This window comes from Hylaeus anthracinus, unplaced genomic scaffold (assembly GCF_026225885.1).
Source record: "Hylaeus anthracinus isolate JK02 unplaced genomic scaffold, UHH_iyHylAnth1.0_haploid 5, whole genome shotgun sequence".
Lineage (NCBI taxonomy): Eukaryota > Metazoa > Arthropoda > Insecta > Hymenoptera > Colletidae > Hylaeus > Hylaeus anthracinus.
The window spans coordinates 9626447-9647060 of NW_026535322.1; the positions used below are offsets into that span (position 1 = coordinate 9626447).

General features: G+C 37.3%; 4 protein-coding genes across 9 annotated transcripts in view; 2 read left to right on the plus strand and 2 right to left on the minus strand.

Moving 5' to 3' along the window:
- LOC128895454 (potassium voltage-gated channel protein Shab) overlaps positions 1 to 7243 on the plus strand; it is a 61745-nt gene extending 54502 nt beyond the window's left edge. For all 3 annotated transcript variants that reach the window (XM_054158052.1, XM_054158054.1, XM_054158055.1), the window contains one exon: positions 2188 to 7243. In XM_054158052.1, the coding sequence (XP_054014027.1) occupies positions 2188 to 2429 (242 nt within the window). In that variant the 3' untranslated portion in view covers positions 2430 to 7243. The remainder of the gene's footprint in view (positions 1 to 2187) is intronic.
- A 1251-nt stretch (positions 7244 to 8494) lies between these two features.
- On the minus strand, positions 8495 to 12857 carry LOC128895462 (opsin, ultraviolet-sensitive). Its single transcript, XM_054158069.1, has 5 exons — positions 12589 to 12857; positions 11033 to 11248; positions 10096 to 10477; positions 8999 to 9183; positions 8495 to 8714 (listed from the first exon to the last, which is right to left on the minus strand). Exons 1-5 carry the CDS (start codon positions 12810 to 12812, stop codon positions 8606 to 8608), a joined length of 1116 nt encoding a protein of 371 aa, XP_054014044.1. The 5' UTR covers positions 12813 to 12857; the 3' UTR covers positions 8495 to 8605.
- Positions 12858 to 13507: 650 nt separating this feature from the next.
- Positions 13508 to 19695, minus strand: LOC128895457 (tRNA (guanine(37)-N1)-methyltransferase-like). Of its 4 annotated transcripts, none has more exons than XM_054158064.1 (6): positions 16284 to 16367; positions 16074 to 16231; positions 15318 to 15564; positions 14749 to 15190; positions 14530 to 14671; positions 13508 to 14331 (listed from the first exon to the last, which is right to left on the minus strand). In XM_054158064.1, exons 2-6 carry the CDS (start codon positions 16215 to 16217, stop codon positions 13906 to 13908), a joined length of 1401 nt encoding a protein of 466 aa, XP_054014039.1. In that variant the 5' UTR covers positions 16218 to 16231; positions 16284 to 16367; the 3' UTR covers positions 13508 to 13905. The 4 variants fall into 4 exon arrangements, 3 of the variants coding, with proteins under 3 accessions (XP_054014039.1, XP_054014038.1, XP_054014036.1); XM_054158063.1 differs by lacking the exon at positions 16284 to 16367 and adding an exon at positions 19376 to 19680 and having other exon boundaries at positions 13509 to 14331; XM_054158061.1 differs by lacking the exons at positions 13508 to 14331; positions 14530 to 14671; positions 14749 to 15190; ... (1 more) ...; positions 16074 to 16231; positions 16284 to 16367 and adding exons at positions 16495 to 16895; positions 17002 to 18526; positions 19376 to 19695.
- Positions 19696 to 19895: 200 nt separating this feature from the next.
- LOC128895811 (uncharacterized) lies at positions 19896 to 20423 on the plus strand. The gene is made up of 2 exons (XM_054158739.1): positions 19896 to 20186; positions 20270 to 20423. The coding sequence occupies exons 1-2, from the start codon at positions 19963 to 19965 to the stop codon at positions 20421 to 20423; spliced, it is 378 nt and encodes a 125-aa protein (XP_054014714.1). The 5' UTR covers positions 19896 to 19962.
- The last annotated feature ends 191 nt before the right edge of the window (positions 20424 to 20614 follow it).

The following is a 20614-nucleotide window of genomic DNA, read 5'->3' on the forward strand; positions in this document are numbered from 1 at the left end:
TTCCACTTTCCGCTTTTCCACTGTACACTTTTGCACCTTACACTTTTTATATCTAAAGATCTTATTATAATTTGGCAGCCATTAGCTCTCGATATTATTCGCAACGAAGGATTGTTCGTCACGAATAATACCGATTACCAGGTCTCACCACGTGGAGGTTGCTGCGAGTGGAGACCCGGAGATAGAAGGAATCAAAGTTCTTTCGATCTCCCTCTACATAGAGTATACATACATAGATGCATACCCTACATAGAGTCGACGAGCTTAATACTAAGTACGAAACCGTGGCAATCAAAGAAAACAAAGTTCCTTTAATTTCCAAAGTCTAAGTATGACTCTGCCAAACAATTATTTGAACTAAATGGAAGCTAAATGGAAATCGCGACACGACGCGACCATGAAACTGAACTTACTGAGTCAGTCCCGTTTCCTCCTGTTGGATCTGGACTCGAGAGGAAGACGACCGACGCCTCCGAACCAGTCCTCCACACCCTGCATCCCGTTGGGAGCCACTACAGGACGCGACTTGTATCCGTCTTACTGCGCTTTGGACTTACTGCGCTACGCCGAGAGCCTTGGACTACACTAAACGTGATGCAGGAAGTAGAGAACCGATCCGGAGGAGCCGATTGTCTTCCTCTCGAATACAGATCCACCAGGAGGACGGCAACCGGCCTTTCTGTCCAGTTACACAGTTGATCACTACACTTACCACATGAAGCAATAGTGATCGAAATGGAGCACGATGTTACGAGCCCAGTATGGACTTACGAACAAACAAAACAAGTTGATTAATAATTCTTTGGCAGAGGACAAACTCTCGTACATGCATGCCTTAAAACTAGCTAGATACATGCCTTAAAACTACCCAAACCAAACTAAGATACCCACAACCAATACCAAGCGACGATAACTACGGGAAACTACACAAACAAAGGTAGGAGGGACACGAGACGCGGACGCGCGATTGCGAGATCCATACCGACCGAAGGATCGTCGAAGAATGATCCTGAGAAGTAGAGAGAGGGAAGGACGAACAACAACCGCGAGACATGTCGTGACATGTCGATTCGAAGGCTCGTTGAATCCATCCACAAAAGAATTTACGAAACATTAATACCACAGCATAATCATATTCCCCATCATTGTTTAAATAATAAGTACTGTTAATAATTAATTTAACTATTGTCAGAAATTACTATTTAGTTGGTCTAATCAACAGATATTAAAATATTGACAAATTTCTCACGATTACTTATTTAAATTTTATTCTCAACTTTTCATGTGCGGAAATATTACTTTCTCGAAAAACATTGGTATAATAATCTGAAACTTTAAAATGCATTAAATATGTACATCTCCGAATTAATTGAATATTTACAATGCATATAGTAACATTTAGTCTTCGATTAAATATTAATAAGAATCACGGTTCGGAATGAGTATTCATCGAACACAGAGTAATCGTGAGAAATTGTTCTATATCGTTGTATCTGTTAGCTGAAATAACTAAAAATTAATTTCGGACAATTGTTACATTAATTATTAACAGTTACATTGATATTATAATAGAAGGTCCTGCACTTTCGTTAAATCCTTAGGAAGTTGAAGTATTTTTGGAAAGTGCAAATGGGTTAACAGGTTAAGAAGAAACTATAGAAAGTTTCATGCAGGACGCTGAGGTTAGACTAATGTTTTACAAGTAAGAGTAATACAATGTTTACGACTGATCGCGAGATAGGGAGTTCCATCGCATTTTGTATAACGTTTAGACGACTTTCGCGTAATTTTTCTGCTGGTTTCGTACGGAATAAATTGTAGTTTGTACGGGGCAGTTGGTATCTCCATTTTACCGTGCAGTTTGAAATATCGAGCAGCGTCCATATGCGAGCCGAATAATACTGATTACCAGGTCTCACCACGTGAAGGTTGCTGCAACTGGAGACCCGAAGATAGAAAAGAGCAAAGGGTTAACATGTATAATCTTCGACAGTTTAAAGATAACATTTTAACTTGGTAGAAATTTTCCAACAGTGAAAACTTGATTTTAGAAAACTTCCTCGTACCGAACTGTAATTTAAGTAACCGTTTCGATGTTATTTAGAAAATACGATTCTCGAAAATTGTCAATTTCTCCCTTGTTTTCCCTCAAACGAGACAATTGTACATTTATCGATAACTTTCTAGAAGAGAGCCACACGCAGGACGAGACAACGCCAGAGAACAAAAACAAAGAAGAACGGAAGAGGTCGAAGTCGAAGATGGAGGGATCGTCAAAGGACAGCCAAACGATGCTGATATGCTCGTTACGGCCGTACAAAGTGAAAAAATTGGCCATCGAGGAGAAACGAAAGTCAAAGACGAACAGTCACGGTTACAAAGGCACAGACGCGAATTGTCTTCCTCAGGAACATCGTTTCTCGTCGTAGCGTAACCCATCCCCGTCTAGCATCCACTCTCTGTGCCGCATACGTAGATACACAATTGCATCGATTCGCGATCACCGTATGAATAACGTTTCTCGTTTCGAAACACCATTAGTCTTCGCCAGTGTCGTTTTAACGTACGACCGTGCTGCAACGTTGAACGAGTTGGCGGCGGTAGCAGTCGCTAAAATTTCTCATCCGCACCCAGACTACTATACCCACGTTTATTTGGATCCCTCGAATCTTTTTCGTTTCGATCTTCGATATCTAAACGATGTAAATTTAACAAGGACTATCGCGACGATGTTAAAACGGTCCTGATCTCTGCACGTCTTCGCAGGGCCGTGGATCTCTGTTCGGATGTGTGAGAATCTCTGATAGGATGCAGCAATGACGCTAGCAATGTTATCGCCTCTCGTGTAAATACCGCAAAACGATCAAGAACAAACGAACAAGAAACGCGTATAATTTTTAAGAAGAGCGACGATACGTTGAACGAATGAACTCTGCGGTCGAAACCTGGGATATATTCTTTACGCGAGCGTTATCTTTCATGGGAGAAACGTTCCAAAGACATACACGACCTTTTGAGAACGAGGATTGCAGGATCCACTCATCGAAAATCACGGATATCTACGCTATACCTAGGTCGCTAACTATAGTTATTAGTTATATTATATTATATATATTATATATAAATTCTATAGAATTTTCTCGCGCACGCGTCAAACAGGTTCTCTAACCTTTCATACTTTGTTTGCGTTCGGGTTTTAATTCTTTTCAAGATTCATTTATAAGAAATTACATCACTACGGTTGAGTGGTCAAGTCACGGATATCTATTATACATAATACAGATAACTGCGGGTCGAATTCAAGGAACAGGACGTTCGTTTGAAAACAGTCCAATATACTTAAAAAGAATATGGAATATATCGTAAAAGCACAAAACACGCGTCCAAGGATCAGTTTCGCGGCCATGTACCGATGCTCCAGCGATCTAGATATAGTATTCGATATCCGTGCTGAAAATCCTTCCCACGACGTCCATCCACGTGCGCGATAGGGAACGTCGACATATCTTCCAGCTTGGCCAGAAATAATTCTGGCACGGCTACCGTCACTACGGAGATACGACCGCGAGGAGTTCGAATAATTAGAGACTAATCCGTGTAAGAATATATAAACGCGAAGAAATAACATATTTTCAAGAAGATGCACCCGTGATTCCGAAGCGCGATATACAAATTAGAAAGTATAAATTACTCGTTAAAATTAGCGTTGAAGAGGAACAAATCGAAGTAGAACGATATCGAATAGTATCGAATACTATTCGGGTGAACGACGATCGGTTAACGGAAGTGACGAGTAAAGCGATCGGAGAACAAGCGACACGAACAATACAAACGGTAACGTTAAGGATAACAATAATAATAGGAGCAAATAAATCTTTAGGCAATACGTGCTTTTACTCATCGTTCGCTCAGAGAGGGAGAGAGAGAGAGAGAGAGAGAGAGAGAGAGAGAGAGAGAGAGAGAGAGAAAGTGAAACGTTTCGCAAGGTAAAACTTTAATCTAGTCCCACGGCCCTGTTACACTTCCTTCCCCTTTCCTCCCATCGCCTAAACCTCGTTGATCTAGAATAAGCTTTGCGTGTGCATTAAATGGCATAGCAAATGCAATCACGCGATCAGTCTGTAAGTAATCGAGGGATCGTCGTCGTTCCGCGGGAAACTAATCGCTCTGAAAACTTCGCATCGGACGTCCCTCGATGCGACACGAGTGTTCGTTTTATCTGCTGAGTGTCTTACGTACAATTAGACGATATCGTTGTAATAGAAGGCATTAGATAGGTCCAGGCAGGATCAGATTCGTCGCGATCGACGAACATACGTGGCCTGAAGAAACGTGAACAACTCTAGTATCTTTCATTCGTTGTTCGACTATCTTTTTATTTGAGTAACAATTTATCCTGCCTTTCATTAGTCCAATAAAACTAATCGAACCAGTACGATTCGTTACGTATCGTGCACGTATTCTAATCACGTTTCTCCACGCCTAATCGTACTTCGCAACCGAAACGTCGCAGTGGAACAGTCGTCGGAAGAACCAGAACCGCTTACGTGCCCACGACCGTTCGGTTAAATTCGGTCGTTCGTAATAAATATACACGATATTAAGAGTTAACGAAGTGTTCTTCGCGCATGTCGTAGATGTCGAATTAAAAAGTGAGGACGCGTTACACATGCTCACGTAGAGAGTAGTAGAGCGCAAATGTCGTCTATGTTTACATCCAGGTACCGATTTCTAGCCGCGGCAACGGATATCGTTTCTTCCAATGTATGTTCGAGCCGCTGTTTTATTAACACGTTGCAAAGTGTCAACGATTAATATGCAGGGTGTCCCGACAACGGTGGGCGCACCACGCGTATTATTCGAATTGTCTTCGCCGAAAGAAAGAGTTTATTGGGAGATTTTAATACGCATACTTACGACGTAGTATGATTTTACAATTGCGTGCTCAAAAATTCGGTCGCTCCTTTTTTGCTCCGAATGGTGATCGTTGTTTTCCTTTTATTTCCTCTTCTTTTCTGTCCTTTTCTTCTCCTTCTTCCTTGACGAACGTTTAATTTTTCATCGAGGAGAAACGAACTGTCCGACTCTATCTCGAGTCCTCGCTGTAACTTGATCGCACGCGACACAGACGTTTTCTCCTACGTTTCTTTTTAGACGAATCATCGGTAAAATACATATCTCTAATGGCATTTCTATTCATTGTTATCGTAAATGTAGGAAAAACGAATAACTGTACAGTTGCACGTTAATGAAAAACGAAGAAGAAGAAAAAAATGGTTAATATTCCCCCGTGGACGCGTCCACTTGGGGATCATTGTTATGCTGGTGGTCTAATGTTCACGACTCGAGTATTTTTTAATATATTTATAATTGTTTTCGACGTGTATACGAATGGAGAGGGGAGGGCCATTCTGAACATTGATAACGTCCTTTCAAACGGATGTACTTTTTACTCGGTGTTGTTTACTTCGATTATTTTATTCGAGCTTTGAACTTACAATAATTTTGGATGTACTATACAACTGTTTTTAATCGAACGCATTCACCATTTAAACATTAGATTTTGTCCGTTTAATTTAAACGGATTCGTATTTTTTAATTCAAACTTGCCATACAGACTGAAGCAATGTATAAAGGTTACTCGAAGCACGTAACGCGATAGAGTTTGATAATAATTTTACTATTTTTAATTAATAGTATATTAATGTCTGTATAACTTGTCTTTCAAGGAGAAAGTCTTTTCTTACTCTTTAAGTACAGCAGATATAAAAGTGATAAATACGCTATAAGTACAAGACAATGTTGTTGCTCAAACTTTTTACTTTCCAGCTTCTTTTTACAATGTTTCCACTACTGTTAACAATTCAATATCGTTCTTCGCACACTCACAGTTTGAGAAAGATTGCTCTCTTCGTTTAAAGAGAAAGTGGAAACTGTACATATATATCGCAAATGTATATTTAGTCTCGTGTACATCTTCAATGCGTACAAAAATGCTAGACAAGCTACCTGTCGTCCTATCGTTTCGTCGTTGAAATATTCAGAATGGTCCCCGAACACGTGAGACACATTGATTGTTTCATATTGTTAACGTATTATATTTATTAAACGCGAGAAACACGCGTATGTAATCGTGCACGACACTCGACTTCTCACTTCTCTAAGCGTTTTATCATTTCCACGTACCTGTTATTCAAAGTTGGATCTCGATACCTCGTAATCGCTTGGAGTTTCTGGAGTAAATCAATGTCTTCTGTGAATTAACATAGCTGGAAGTAGAAAGTTCCTAGAAGAAGAAAAACAAAAAAAAAAAAAAAAGAAAAAGAAAAAAGAAGTGTACAGAGCGTGATTTATTATTTATTATCGTAATTGTATAATTAGCGCACACTTAGCAGTGATATAGTACAAACAAGAGGGCCCGCGACGTAGATTTACGTATGGCATCGAACGAGCCAGTGAGATTGCAAGGGTATAGCGATGAAGAAACTTGAACGGTTGGACGGATCGTCTCGTCAGAAAGGCACGATGAAGAAAAGACATATATATATATATATGTATTAGGGTGGTCCTTATTTCAATGATTTCTGAAATTTGTGTCACGCAACCCCTGAATACCTTGCAAATACATAAGATAAGATAGACGTAACTGATTGATCAAATTTCATGTATTTTCCATTAAAAATTTTCGATAATTTGGGGAACGTGTTAACGTTACAATCGAGAGGTCAAATTTTGCAGGAATTTTGTTGTGTGTATTTGCAATGTATTTAAGGATTGTGTAAACGACAATTAACCGACAAAAAGAACTCTTACAAATAAAGCGCGCGAAATCATCTTTTTATCTAATTCATTGTTTTTAATCGAACGTCGAGAAGAGCCATAAAAAAATTCGAACGTCATTAAATTCGCCGTTCCTTCGCATCTTTGCGTTTCACGAAGGAACACACGCGCCCTTTGGACAATGATTTTTATCGTCTACGCCTTCGAAATTGACACTATCCGAAACGAACAGACGCGATTGTTCGACACACCCAATAAATTTCTCGATAACCAAACGCCAGTCGTTAGAAAAGATTCTTTGTCACGATATCGAATATTCAAGCGCTTAATCAGATTTAGTCGAATCGATCTCTCGCGTATGTACAATTTTATTTTCGAATTTCTAAGGCCTAGAATCGTAGCTATAAGACAAGGTAGCATGCGTAAGCGAATAAAGTTGTAATTTGCCAGTTTTTGTTCCTTATGAGGGTATCTTTTATTGCCAAGAAATATTCCCTCCCATGTAGTATTCGTTACGTAACGCTGTAGAACGTTTGTTGTGTAAACTAATTTTGAAGGACAGATGTGTTAATAATAGGGGAACTTTCGTGTAATGGAACAACGCATGACTAGCGCTCAATTTTACTTTAGATAACTTAATATAATATAAGTTATCGAATATAGTTTCTTATCCGAAAGTATCTTTATTCGAATTTCTATTTATATAATTTTTTTATTTTATTTAGATAATGCCCATCTCTGGTCCCGAAGCTGTCCGATTCACGTACACGCTGTCGTAGGTTTGTGTGCGTAAGTGGTGGGGATAGAAACATTTGCGGACCGAATCTGGCATCTCTGTTGGGGAGGGGATGGTGGCCATGGTGGGGCCATTCCGCCATTGCCATCAGTGAGCGGGGTATCTTTGGCGGGAGAGGATGTAGTGGTGCTTTGTTTATTTGTCTGATAGAAACGAAATTTAATAAAATCATGGGATTCTCTAGATGGATATTGGCAATAAGTGGTCGTAGTAAGTACTTTCGCACTATCACTTCTATTTCTTTCTTTATTTTTGTTTATGATTTGTATTATAAATCAAAGGAATCCTTTTCGATTTTTATTATTATTCTCGTTATAAATTGAAGGCATCTTTCTTTTATTTGCGTTACAATTTCTCTATGATTATTTATTATAAATTAAAGGGACGTCTTTTTGAGATTTCGAAACATCCAAATCGATTTCTTTTATTAATACATTTTTTATTATTATAATTTAAAAAGGCACCCCTTCCGAGCAAACTACTGCACATATCCATTCTTGTTTTTGCTCCGTACTTGTTTGAGTACAGCAATTTGCATTATAACTAGAACAGGTGTTTCTTTATTAAGAAAGAATGAACTGAAATAAATTGAATTCAATAGCAGATAACTCAGTATACATATAGAATAGAATAGAAATAGATGTATAGAAACAGTATATAGAATAGAAACGCTAATTTTCGATCGGTACAATTCGTTACTCACACAACCCTACAGATTAGTTATCAATTTTTGTATATCAGGGGCAGTCCAAAGAAACAAGCTATGATTATTTCAAACTGTATTTGTTATAATAATTGTCTCCAATACGACAAGCAAATGTGTACTCCGATAGTTCCCAAATTACATTGCAATTTACAAAGAAATAACGTACACGGAACGTCGTATAACCGTTAGGTAAAATCGAGGGGCAACGCGTATGTCAGGAAATTGCTTTATTGCAGTTGCTATACAAGGATCGTGTATCTTTAACAGTGTTTGTTGTCAAAAAAAAAAACAAACAAAAAAAAGTGAACAATTTCAATTAGAGTCTAACTCGAAGCCGGTGGAGCGTTTACTGCTTCAGTCGTGGTACTTTGCGAGTCCGATATTGGTTTCTCCTGTAATTCCAACCATGGTAATCGTTTCTGTAGCTCCAACCTGTCGCAGAAAATATTTTAATGCCATTATAATATCAACATTACGAAATACCGATCGATCGATTTTCGAACCTAGACTCTAATCGATATGAATCACTGTCGAATAATAATCGACGTATTTAAAATTTCGTTTCACTAATTATTCGAAGTGTGACAATTATTATTCTACAATGAATTCATTTTAAAGATGCACGCAAATATCGTTATGCAAATATGCAATATCGCGAACACGATGTTTTTAGGGCTATTTAATAATATTATTGTAATTTTGTTACGAAAGTTTACCTGTATCGCGGATGACTTATCGCGTACACGTACGGGTCCAAACAAGCAACGGCTTTACACGTGATGGCTGGTATCATCGTGACACCGGGTGTTAAGAGCGATTTATCACCAAATGCACCGATCATTGCCATCACACCGTACGGGGTCCACGAGAGGACGAACAGGAAGCAGATTGTGATGGCAGCCTTGGAACAAAAACACGTATAAATTGGTAACGTTTAGATCACGATACTTGGTCCGAAATTATTTAATCTAATTTTTAACAATCATTTCTACAAATAAAGTCATCCCTCGGTTTTTTTAGACACCGAGGCAAGTACATAGGTGACATCGCCTGGTAGACAGGTCTGGATTTGGATGAAGTTAGGCATGGATTAAGTCATGTTAGTTATGAATTAGAGGTTAGCTTGGTTAGGCCATGCTATATGTATGGATATGCCTGGGTTAGGTAGTCGCATGCGTAGCTCGAGTCATTTTAAGGTACCTGCTCATTGACTACTAACCCTTTGCAGTCGAGAGATTAGATTCCACGCAGCAAATCTACAATACCTAATGTTTCTTTAGGTTTAATTTCTTCGGAGCTCAAAGAGTCAATAAAATGATTGCCTTATTCTCAAATCTAGATAGCTTAGAATTCATGGCAATAGGATGGTAAGAAACATCTCTAGTTGCTGATAGATACCAGAAAAAAAGGTCTCAAGTGCAAAGGGCTAATAGAAGTTGTCACAATTGACTGAAGAAGGTACCTTAAAGTGATCCAAGCTGCGTAAGCCAACATTAGCTTACTTCGAACCCTGAGAAGCTATCTGCAATGCTGACAAAGTATCCGAATTAATTCTGAATTAGAGTCTCCACTGATACATCGGTATAATCTTTGACCCCTGAAGAAGCTAGCTGCAATCCTAACAAAGCATCCGAGTTAATTCTGAATCAGAGTCTTCACTGATACATCAGTATAGTCTTTGACCCCTGAAGAAGCTCCAATCCTAACAAAATGTCTAAATTAGTGAAACTAGCTTATCCAAGAGCCTTACAGCCATCAGCCTCGGTTATAGTATTAACGAAGAATCCGATAATTATTATACCGTGTCGAGTACCTTGGCTATACGAATCTCGGCGCTTTGAGTGTTCGAGCCCGCATTACTCCGTAAGCTGTCAACGTTCATCTTCTTGGCCTGTTCGCGTAGCGCTTTCTCGTGGTTGACGACGTGACTAACGATTTGGCTGTAGTAGTAGATAATAAGCATCATCGGTATGGCGTAGGAGAACGTGAATATGGTGGCGACGAATGTTCGTATGTCGTTCGAGTCGGTCAGGTAGTCGAAGGTACAGCTGGTTAGGAAACCCTCGGGCACGAAACGTCCCCATACGTTCATTAAGGGCATCAGACCCCAAGGTACGGTGTAGGTCCAGATGCACAGAATGAACAAGAGCACTTGTCCACGGGACAGCTTACCGTCGAGAGGTCTTGCTATTGTACTGGAATACAAATTTAATGTTAACTCTTTGCACTCGAGAGGTGACTCAGTCACCATTTCACGTAGCAAAATTACAATACCTAATGTTTCTTTAGGTTTAATTTCTTTGGAGCTCAAAGTGTCAATAAACCTCATTGGCGAGGTAAAGGTGACCTTATTCTCAAATCTAGAATAGATTTCTAGAATAGAATCTAGATAGATCTAGAATAGATAGCTTAGAATTCATGGCGATAAAATGCTAAGAAACATCTCGAGTTGCTGCCAGATACCAGAAAAAAAAGCCCTCGAGTGCAAAGTGTTAACTGAGGTTGGATTCTGATTTCGAACGAACTCTCTTCTTAAGGTGTTCTAGTCTAGAACTCTCCAAAATTTATTTTTTTTTTTTTTTAAGTTTCTCAAAGTGATAGTTTCTCTTGTAGACCTTACAAGTTTAAAAGTATAAAACTTTGCAAATTCAAAAATCAAACTAGCCTATTTTTAAAGGTGTCAAGGCACTCTTAGGCCTCGAACAATTAATTACTTAAGCTTGTAGCGTTTATAATTGAATTAAGAGTACCTATGTCTGTCGTATGCTATCGCTGCGTTCGTCATCGCGGCACCGATGCCGGACAGGGAGCCCATGAAGCCGAATACTTGACATCCAATGTTGCCCAAAGCGAAACCATGGTTAAAGGCGTTGTATATAAAGATCGGTGACTTAATCATCATGATGAAATCGCAAACCGCGAGGTTCACGACGAACATATTCGAGGGTGTCCTTAGTGATTTGGCGCTTTAGACAAAAATAAATTACGAATAAAATTAGTAGATTCTTTTAATCGTCGAAGAAGTATTGAAAATGTTAGGCGTGGAAATGAATTAGCTGCCTTCTTTATATTCGATCATTTGCAAGTTTAAGTAGAAATACTTGTCATTTTGTTAGACTGAAATGTCGATCTTCCAAGTCCTCGATTTAATCTCTACGAAACCATCTGTACGGTGAATTTATATACAGTTAGATAACCCAAGTTTCGATCTAATGGCCATTAGAATATTCGTTTAGAAAGTTCGTTGGCTAATAAATTTACTTATCGTTGTTTATTCGACGGAATGATCGAATACAAAGACTCGGAATTAATTTCTTAGGCCTAATATCTACGCCCAATCTAATACATAGATAAATTACACTTTTCAAAGGATAAATTCTAACTAGACTTTATAACGGATCTTTATGCATTTATAGGAAATTTGAATGTGCAAGAACCTACAAAATGCAAACAATATGCAAGATTATAAAAAAGATTGAAAGTAATGTTCATATTATAATATTTGCAGAATGATATAAATTCCTATTTAGATAAATGCATCCGAATGCATAAAGATCCGCAGCCTAATTATAACTTAGCACCTCCTAATAATGAATTCGTTACACATTTTTACAAACGATTATGCGACACACTTTTTTCTTTACGCACACCTATCTTTCCAACTCAATCACATGGAATAACAATAAATCTCTGTACAACACCAAAATTCTAGCTACGCATGAAACACTGTAGTGCACTTTCTATTCCACTTCACGTTTTCCACAAGAAAAAAAATAAATTAGAACGTCCATCGTGATTACTGGTTCAAGTTTAACCCTTTGCACTCGAGAACTCTCAGTCACCACTAGGTTTTCTTTAGGTTTAATTTCTTTGGAACTCGAAGTGCCAATAAAATGATTGTCGTTGAGGCAAAGGTGATCTGATTCTCAAATCTCAAATTAGAGATCTTAATATAAGTCAATATAACCTTGGCATTCGTGGCAATAGAATGCTAAGAAATCATCTCGAGTTGCTGGTAAATACCAGAAAAAAAGGCCTCGAGTGCAAAGGGTTAATTTTAATCCATGCTACTACGCAGAGATGAAGAGCTAGCTAGTCTAATCGGTACCAGTATAGTCTCCTTCTTGATTATACCACTGAATTCTATATCACAATCTATGCTATAGGATTCTATATTACAATCTACGAAATTACACTGTTACCAATCAGGCCCGCTAGCTAACTTCTCGTCTCCGTACGGTAAGACTGCAAGATGTTAAATAGTGCAAATGGAATAGAGATGATTTTATCGATAATGACGACTTACGCGCAAAAGATCCATATCACCAAGCCATTCCCGGGTATAGCAAGGAACATGTATAGAAAGTACAAGAGAATCAACATATAATGAAGGGAGGGGTTCGGCTCGGGATAGACCAGCCAATGATCCGGTATGTGAACAATCTCTTCGGGTGGAACGTTCCATCCCAGCAAACGCGGTGGTCCCGATGGTAGATATCTTGCTTCCGAACGAATACTGTCGTTGGACATGTTGGTCACTCCGTTTGCCAGCCCCTCTCCTTGATACGGCCGATCAGCCAGCTATTTTATACCGTTCTACCTCCTTGAATCGCGAAACCCTAATCCGTTAGCTTTGCTGGCTTCGCGCGGGGGATTAGCCAGGGGATCATCCTCTAGTTGCTCTTGGTCAGCAGGAATGTGCGTCAAAGTCATAGGAGTTGGTCACGCAGATCATCAGTCGATGGTCTGCTTCCAGCAAGGGTGGAACCGATTTGTTTCCAAAACTCGAGATTCGTTATGTCGTGCATTGATGCATCACACCTCCATGTAGAAGGAGGAGAGAGGTGTGCGTGGGTCCAAGGCGATAATTTAGGAGCATCTAAAGAGAAAGAAACGGAATAAAGATAACGATAAGAAAATGATATAACCCAGAAGAATCATTCAGAAACAATACGTATACGTACGCCTAATCTAATAAGTACTTTTAGCACTCCTTTGTCTGGCTGTTTAGAATTAGGAATTGTGAATCGGTTCATTGGAAACTGTTTCATTCGTTTAATTTGTCCCGGCCACCAGAAATTCGTAACGTAATTATTAATCCTTTCTCTTCGCAGGTTTATTGCGGCCATTTAACCCTAGAAATTCTTACGTTTTAAATAAGATTATTTATTTCGTACGGTTACGTTCCCGAGCAAAGGAGAATCATATCGGTCCACGAACGTTTGAATTACTAGACGTATCTTTATTATTTTCATATTTCGTGTAATTACATTTTTCCCTACGACGAAGTGAAATAACTACAATCCTGAACGTTTAATACTTATTTAATTTGATGTGCATTGTTTAGAAATATTTATACAGCATGCCCCAACACGTGGAACTCGCTTCGATGGTCATTGTACCTCAAGAATAAGAAGGATGTATTCGTACGAACTTTATCTACTATTATATATACAATCCATTGCCGAAGCGAGTCCCACATGTTACGACACACGTTGTAGTGCTGGTCTTTAACGCATCGCAAAATATTTTACATTATCCATCTGAAATATAAAATACCATTTGTCTTTTCTTAATAAGCGTTTTCGAGCTCCAAATACTGCGTAAATTTCCACCGTTTCGTTTATACTCTGCCCTGTCGCTCGGCAGACACGTCTGTTAAAGTATGAGCTGGCAAGTAGGACAACGGATTCTTAGGATCCTTTAACCGCGGATTTGGTACCGTAGTTGATCTCGTTCCTAAACTCGTATACCCTTGGTCGTACAAGGGACAATACGGTACGTTATGCTTTAACAGAAACTTCCACACTTGATCATACGTCCAGTTCAAAATAGGATTCACGCGAATTAGATTCGGCCAGCTTGGATCGGTTGGCGTAAAAGCTTTCAGATTTTCCGAACCAGGATCACCCTTTCTCACTCCCATGAGGCTTACTTTCAAGTTCTTCCTTTCGTTTAAAAACGATTTCAATGCCAATTGCAGAGGACCTTCTTTCCTCACTAACTCGAAACCATAGTACCCTGCAGCTCTCTCCACGAAAGAATCCACCTGAATGAATATTCAAAAGTCATGTACAGTTCGTATAAAAAATATAATGCGTAACATTTTTATTAAACACATATATATGAATCGTTTAAAAAAGAAATTTGGACCTATTCGAAAGGTTTACGTAGAGTTCTTTTCCATTTATATAAATTTACAAGTATAAAGTATTAGGTTGTTCCAAAACTTTTAGCTTAATATTACCTCTGGAAACGAATCTGCTGTTACATACAAGCACAGTAACGACGTAATATTTTGTAATTTCACAATACTGGCAGCCAAATGTAAAACCAGCGTACAGTCCTTCCCACCGTTGAAACTTATAAAAATATCTTCTGGTTTGTACCTGAAAAATATACGTAGCGTTTATTATCTTTAGCTATGTTAATCGCAAACGGTGCACATTCGTATTTTGATACATACGTTCTGTAACATTCTTGTAAAATATCCAGAGCGGATTTAACGTGCTCTTCGTTGTCGGCTTCTTCGAAAACAGCCTTTGCGTGGTACGCGGTGAAACCATTTTCTAGATTTCGTACCCTTTGAATCGGCAAGCGATACAAAAGTTCTCCTTTCGATTCTAAAACATCTTCTTTCTTTCCCTCGAACGTAAGTCTCGTCAAACAATCGCACGATGCTTGAGGATAACTTCCAATGCTAACTTTGTCGCTCCAACGGCTAGCGTGTTCGTCCAAAATGTTCACGATAGATAATTCGCTTAAATTGATATCTATATAGTCGAGGTGTAAAGGAGCAGACCCTTTTAATCGCGTTATTATTACGTCGACGGCAGTCTCGAAATATTTTGGAGAGCCTGGCAATACAAACACGTTGCTCGCTTTTATAACTGCGTACTTTCCTAAAACTTTAATTGAACGATCTTTGAATTTATTTTCATATTACAATCGGAGTAGACGCTTTAAATTGATAATATAAACGTGTACTACTTTCTTTATCATACTTTTCGATTTGGTATTCAGTAATTCGCTTACTTTGAGAAGGAACATAAATAAGCTCGCAGGGGCTCGGTACTATGGCAAGACGTTGAGCTTCTTTTTCGTTAGGGAAGAGAGTTGCAAAAAGATTAACCAATTCTTCGTGTGTTTCGAGTTTTAGTCCTAAACCTTTAGCCACGGCTTCGTATGTTACGTCGTCGTGCGTGGGTCCAACACCGCCTGATGTAAATACCACCGAGTACTCTTTGGAAGCATCGTGTACGGTCTTCGCAATTTCATCTACCTAACACAAAAGGCTACATTACGCGGTGTGAGAATTCAAATATTAATCATAACAAAACCATACGAAAGTTATATTTTTGTGTCATCGAAACTGTAACTAATATATAAAATATCAGGATATGAGATATTATTTATCTTAGATATAAAATTAGATATTAACCCTTTGGACTCGAGACCGTTTTTTCTGGTATCTACCAGCAACTCGAGATTCTTTCTTAGCATTCTATTGCCACGAATGCTAAGATTATATTGACTTCTAATTCTATCGACTTCTATTGAGATCTCTAATTTGAGATTTGAGAATCACATTTGCCTCAACGACAATCATTTTTATTGGCACTTCGAGTTCCAAAGAAATTAAACCTAAAGAAAACCTAGTGGTGACTGAAAGTCACCTCTCGTGTCCAAAGGGTTAAACTTTGTTCTTCAGATTTTTTTAAACGTTCTAATTATTTCCCTTATCTTAATTTTATTTATTTCATGTAAGGGCGATAATAAATTAATACGCACAATATCGGGAATTACTGTTATTTTTCGAAGCGTAATACCAGATGCCCGTAAACGTTTCGCCAAGTAAGATGCGTTTGTATCTACAATTTGTCCACGTAAAATTTCATCTCCTATCGAAATCAAGGCTGCAGTATGGACCTCCATCGTGAATCGTCGTCCTAAATGAATTAAAAAATAAATTTATGTAAATAACGATGCAATCGAACTTACCTAAAAGTATATCTTGGGTTTTACAATAAACTTTAAGACTTCTTCGTTTAGTACTTAGTAGTAGATCGGTAAAGAGCAATAATGTATGCAGTAGTCAACTTTATACTAGTAGTTATCATTGAATAAATAAGCCTTTATTTCTAGGCGCCTGAGAGTATACTTTGATATGTAGTCGGGATAAAAGTTTGGTGATAAGAAGCGACTCCGTAAATCATTTGTATATTTAATTACATTTATTTTATGTAACAAGATCTGTCCGATGTAGCTTACATAAAATAGAGCTTACAATATTTCTTCTTTTACATTCTATGAAATAAATCAGTATCGCTAAATATCATCAAAGTAGGTGATAACAATGTAGTATTAGAAACATCTTAGATACTATCTTAAAAGTGTTCATCAAATTTGCATTTGTTCGACCAAAGACGTTGTTACATCTGTCTGTACCGGTGGCTTTTTGGGCTCTTTCTTCTTCCTTCCATGTTTCGCTTGGTTTACCTTCGGCTTTGATTTAGATTCGAGCGCTGCCTTCTGCAATTCCTGAAGCTGTTGATCTATCTGAGCCATCTTATCCTTGCACTCTTTAATCGCTTTATTTCCTTTTAAATCCAACTATCGAAATGAAGGAGAATAGCATGAAATCAAGTTCATAGATACCACTTGTCCATTTTAATTAAATACGTTATTATTAGTACACCGTTTGCAAGGATTCACTTACTTTTTTTAAATTGGTTACCACCTTCTGAGCTTTCGCTTTCAATTTGACACTACGAACAGTTGCTACTTTGAATACATTCTTGTTCTTCTGATTCTTTTTCTGTCCCTTGTTTTTTCCCATTATTCTCTGCAATATTATCGCTTACATATGTATTGGAATTACTTTCCACTTTCAATTTCTTCGTTGCTGGCTCCTCGCCTTTTAACACGCTTCGCGTTAATAGAAATGACACGCGAATCATTTCTTTGAACGGCGAAACCTTTCTAACCTGATGCAAATTAATTAAAGAGTTATTCAACGCGCAGCCTAATTTCTCTTCGACTAACAGTTGTCCAAGTCTACAAGCATCTTCTCCTTTGTTCGCTTTTACAAAGCAGTATAGATGTATGGTCGGTGGTTGGTAACATATTCTTTCTATCTCGTCTTTGTTAAAACAATCGTGAAACACGTCCAAAAAGTCAACGGCGTTACTTGGTAAATTCATTGCTATATGTTCCGTACCAATTCCATTATTAGCTCGTCTGTTCAAAATATCAGCTTTAACGATGCTTTTTATGAACTCTCTGCCATCCAAGTTAAAAGATTTGAAATTAACGGTAACTTTATTGATGACAGCGTTTCTTTGAAGCCATTTATAAGATTCGGGATTCAAGTCATTCGCGAATACGTTAACTCCTGCACGGGCAGCAGGAATAGAGAACGGTCCGATTCCAGCGAATACATCGTACAAAGTATCTTTAGGTTTCATAAGTTTGATCAAATTTAAATGTTCGGTACACAATCGAGAATTCCAGTAAACTTGAGAAAAGTCCAACTCGTACGTGAAACCATTTTCTTTCGTTACCGTAATAGTATTCTTATCGCCTGCGAGGATTTCCATAGTGAAGTGTCTAAACGTCGTATCGATAGTGTTCACCTTATTAACAACTGTTCGAGCAGACGGAATAGTGTCAAGAAGAACTTGACCGATAACATTTTTGTATGGTAAATGCTCATCGCGCAGATTCAAGTGCACGATATGACCTACCAAACTGTACGAAGAAGGGACATCAATCCCTTTGGGTAAAATAGCTTTCAATATGTCGTTACCATCCCAATTATCATACTTTACAGTTACTTTCGCTGTTCCAAACTGTTCATATACTTCCGCCAGTTTCTGTCTATCATTTTCTGAGAAATTTTCGAAATTTTGTATCAACTTCGGATTTAAATATACGATCGTTTCGTTGGCTGTATTTTGAATAGATTTGAAGTTTCTCACTTTGACCAAATACTTTTTCAAAACTGGAATTACTTCCGAAATAGTAACATCACGAAACTTTAAGAATGGTAATTCTACTGTAGTCGTGAACGCCGTACGATCCAAACGTGTCGCCCCTCGCACTGATTCTGGAGGAACCAGCAAAGAAGTCATTGTATTCTTAAAAAAATAATATCTAGTCCAACAGTATTTTGCGAATACTGTGTTCAATATCCAATTGCTACTGTACATGTAGTATTATATAAGATCCAATAATATGATACCCTACAAAGAAGTCTTAGTTACCATATTTTGATCAAATATTGCAAAAGTACAATACATATTTTATGATTAATATAGTTCATCGTACTACGTTAACTTGGTCGAATGTGTAGACTTAGAAAAATATGAACAATATGTAAAGCATCATCTTAAACAATTGACCGTATCAATTTCTATTAGTAAAAGAATTACTATATTTGTTTTAACGCTTTAACAAAGTCTGTACATTTATTTTTATCCAATGAGCTTTATGTTTTGTTCATATATATATATATTTATAGATCCGTGTTTCCACTCAAAGAATCATTTTTTAATTTTGTTAATTTAGTTTGTGTCGCTACAAGTGAAACATAAACTAAATTGTGGTTCACATTTTATATATCGCTATAATGGCATCTCTTTAAAGTAAATCTAAACAACGACTAGGTCTTAAACATTTCAAATATTCATGCGATTGTAATTAATGGGTAGTTACATGCTTATCAGTCGTTGCATCGCCATAGGAAGGTTAAAATACATATATATGAAATGAACATATGTTAATGAAAACGAAAATGTAAAAAATTGAATAATTTTAACTTATAACAGAGTGCATGGTATTTGATTATATTATTATGAGATTTAGAATAATTTGGAGAATACTATTATGTTTTGATCACTTTTACGAATCAGGTAATTTGATATATAAAAAAATGACGAAGGTACATGTAAATATAAGCATTCGTTTAAAGAGATAACGTTTGCGTTCGTAATGAGATATTTTTCTAGGATCATGAGACAGTATAAAGTACGAATTCGTTCTTCCTTTAAATACGAACTTACTTTATTAAATTAATATCGATTATTATTTACCTCTGGTATCGTATCTTTTCCTAAAACTAAAATTCTTCGTGCGCCGACAAAAAAATCTGACAAACGTTAAGTAAGGTTAAAAACTCCACATGCTTCATTCTCGACATTCGCACGATCCGCCATTTATCAATATGCATACATAAATGTTATGTCATAGAATACATGCATCAAGTAATTATACATAAAAGCAAGTTTACAATCGTTTCGTAAGTAAATATTATTTCGTATAAAATGTATTAATAAATTGCATCATTTGAAACGATATACGATAACCAAAAATGCAAATGAAAAGTCAGTAACAATGAAATACAGGGTGTCCCAAAAATGTCGTTACACCCTGAAAGGGGTGGTTTGGGAGGTGATTTGAACAACTTTTTCCTTAGCGAAAATTTTGTTCGAAACTTCGTTAAGCAGATATTAACAAAGCCTCAGACAACATTTTCGCTAAGGAAAAAGTTGTTTCAAATCACCTTCCGAACCACCTCTTCCAATGATGCCAGATGTGTTAGTAACAATATACAAAGAGTTCCGTTTAGATTTTTATGGTTTATTATGACTGATTCTTTCTTTGTTTTATCTAGAAAAGTATGCAGCAGCAGCAAGATGAATACTTGGCAGTCACATCGTCTTCGCCGAAACCGCATAATTCGTTTAACAATCTTTTAGTTTCCATGGTATCCAGTGGCATCAATATACAGGAATTAAATTCTGCGTTAAATAGGTATAACGAGCTCTTGGACGAAAATAAGAACAAGAAACAATTTGTATTTGAAACTTATTTAAATTCCAAAATTCATAAATTGGAAGCACTGTAAGTTTTACTCTTTTTTTTTTCTTTTTTGTGAAGAAGTAAACTTTGATAAGCATCGTAAGCGTTCAAATGTTCTAATTTAGGGAAAATGATGTAAATCTCGAATACGTAAATAAAATGCACATGGGAGCGACGTACGGTTTCAAATCACTTTCCTACGAAGTTGAAACGTGCTACAAGGAAGCATTTGATTATTTACAAAAGATACAAACAGATCTAACAAGTATAGAGAGGTAAAGCAAATGGTAAATAAATCCTGTTTTGAAAATACTTTCGAAATCGATTGAACCGCGTAATTTAAAATATTGTGATATAATAGAACAAATGTAAATATCTCTGATGTTATTATTTTACATTTTCTATTAACTCGCGCATAGTTGTACGATATAATACTTAAATAAGAAACAAATATATAATTAATTAATAAT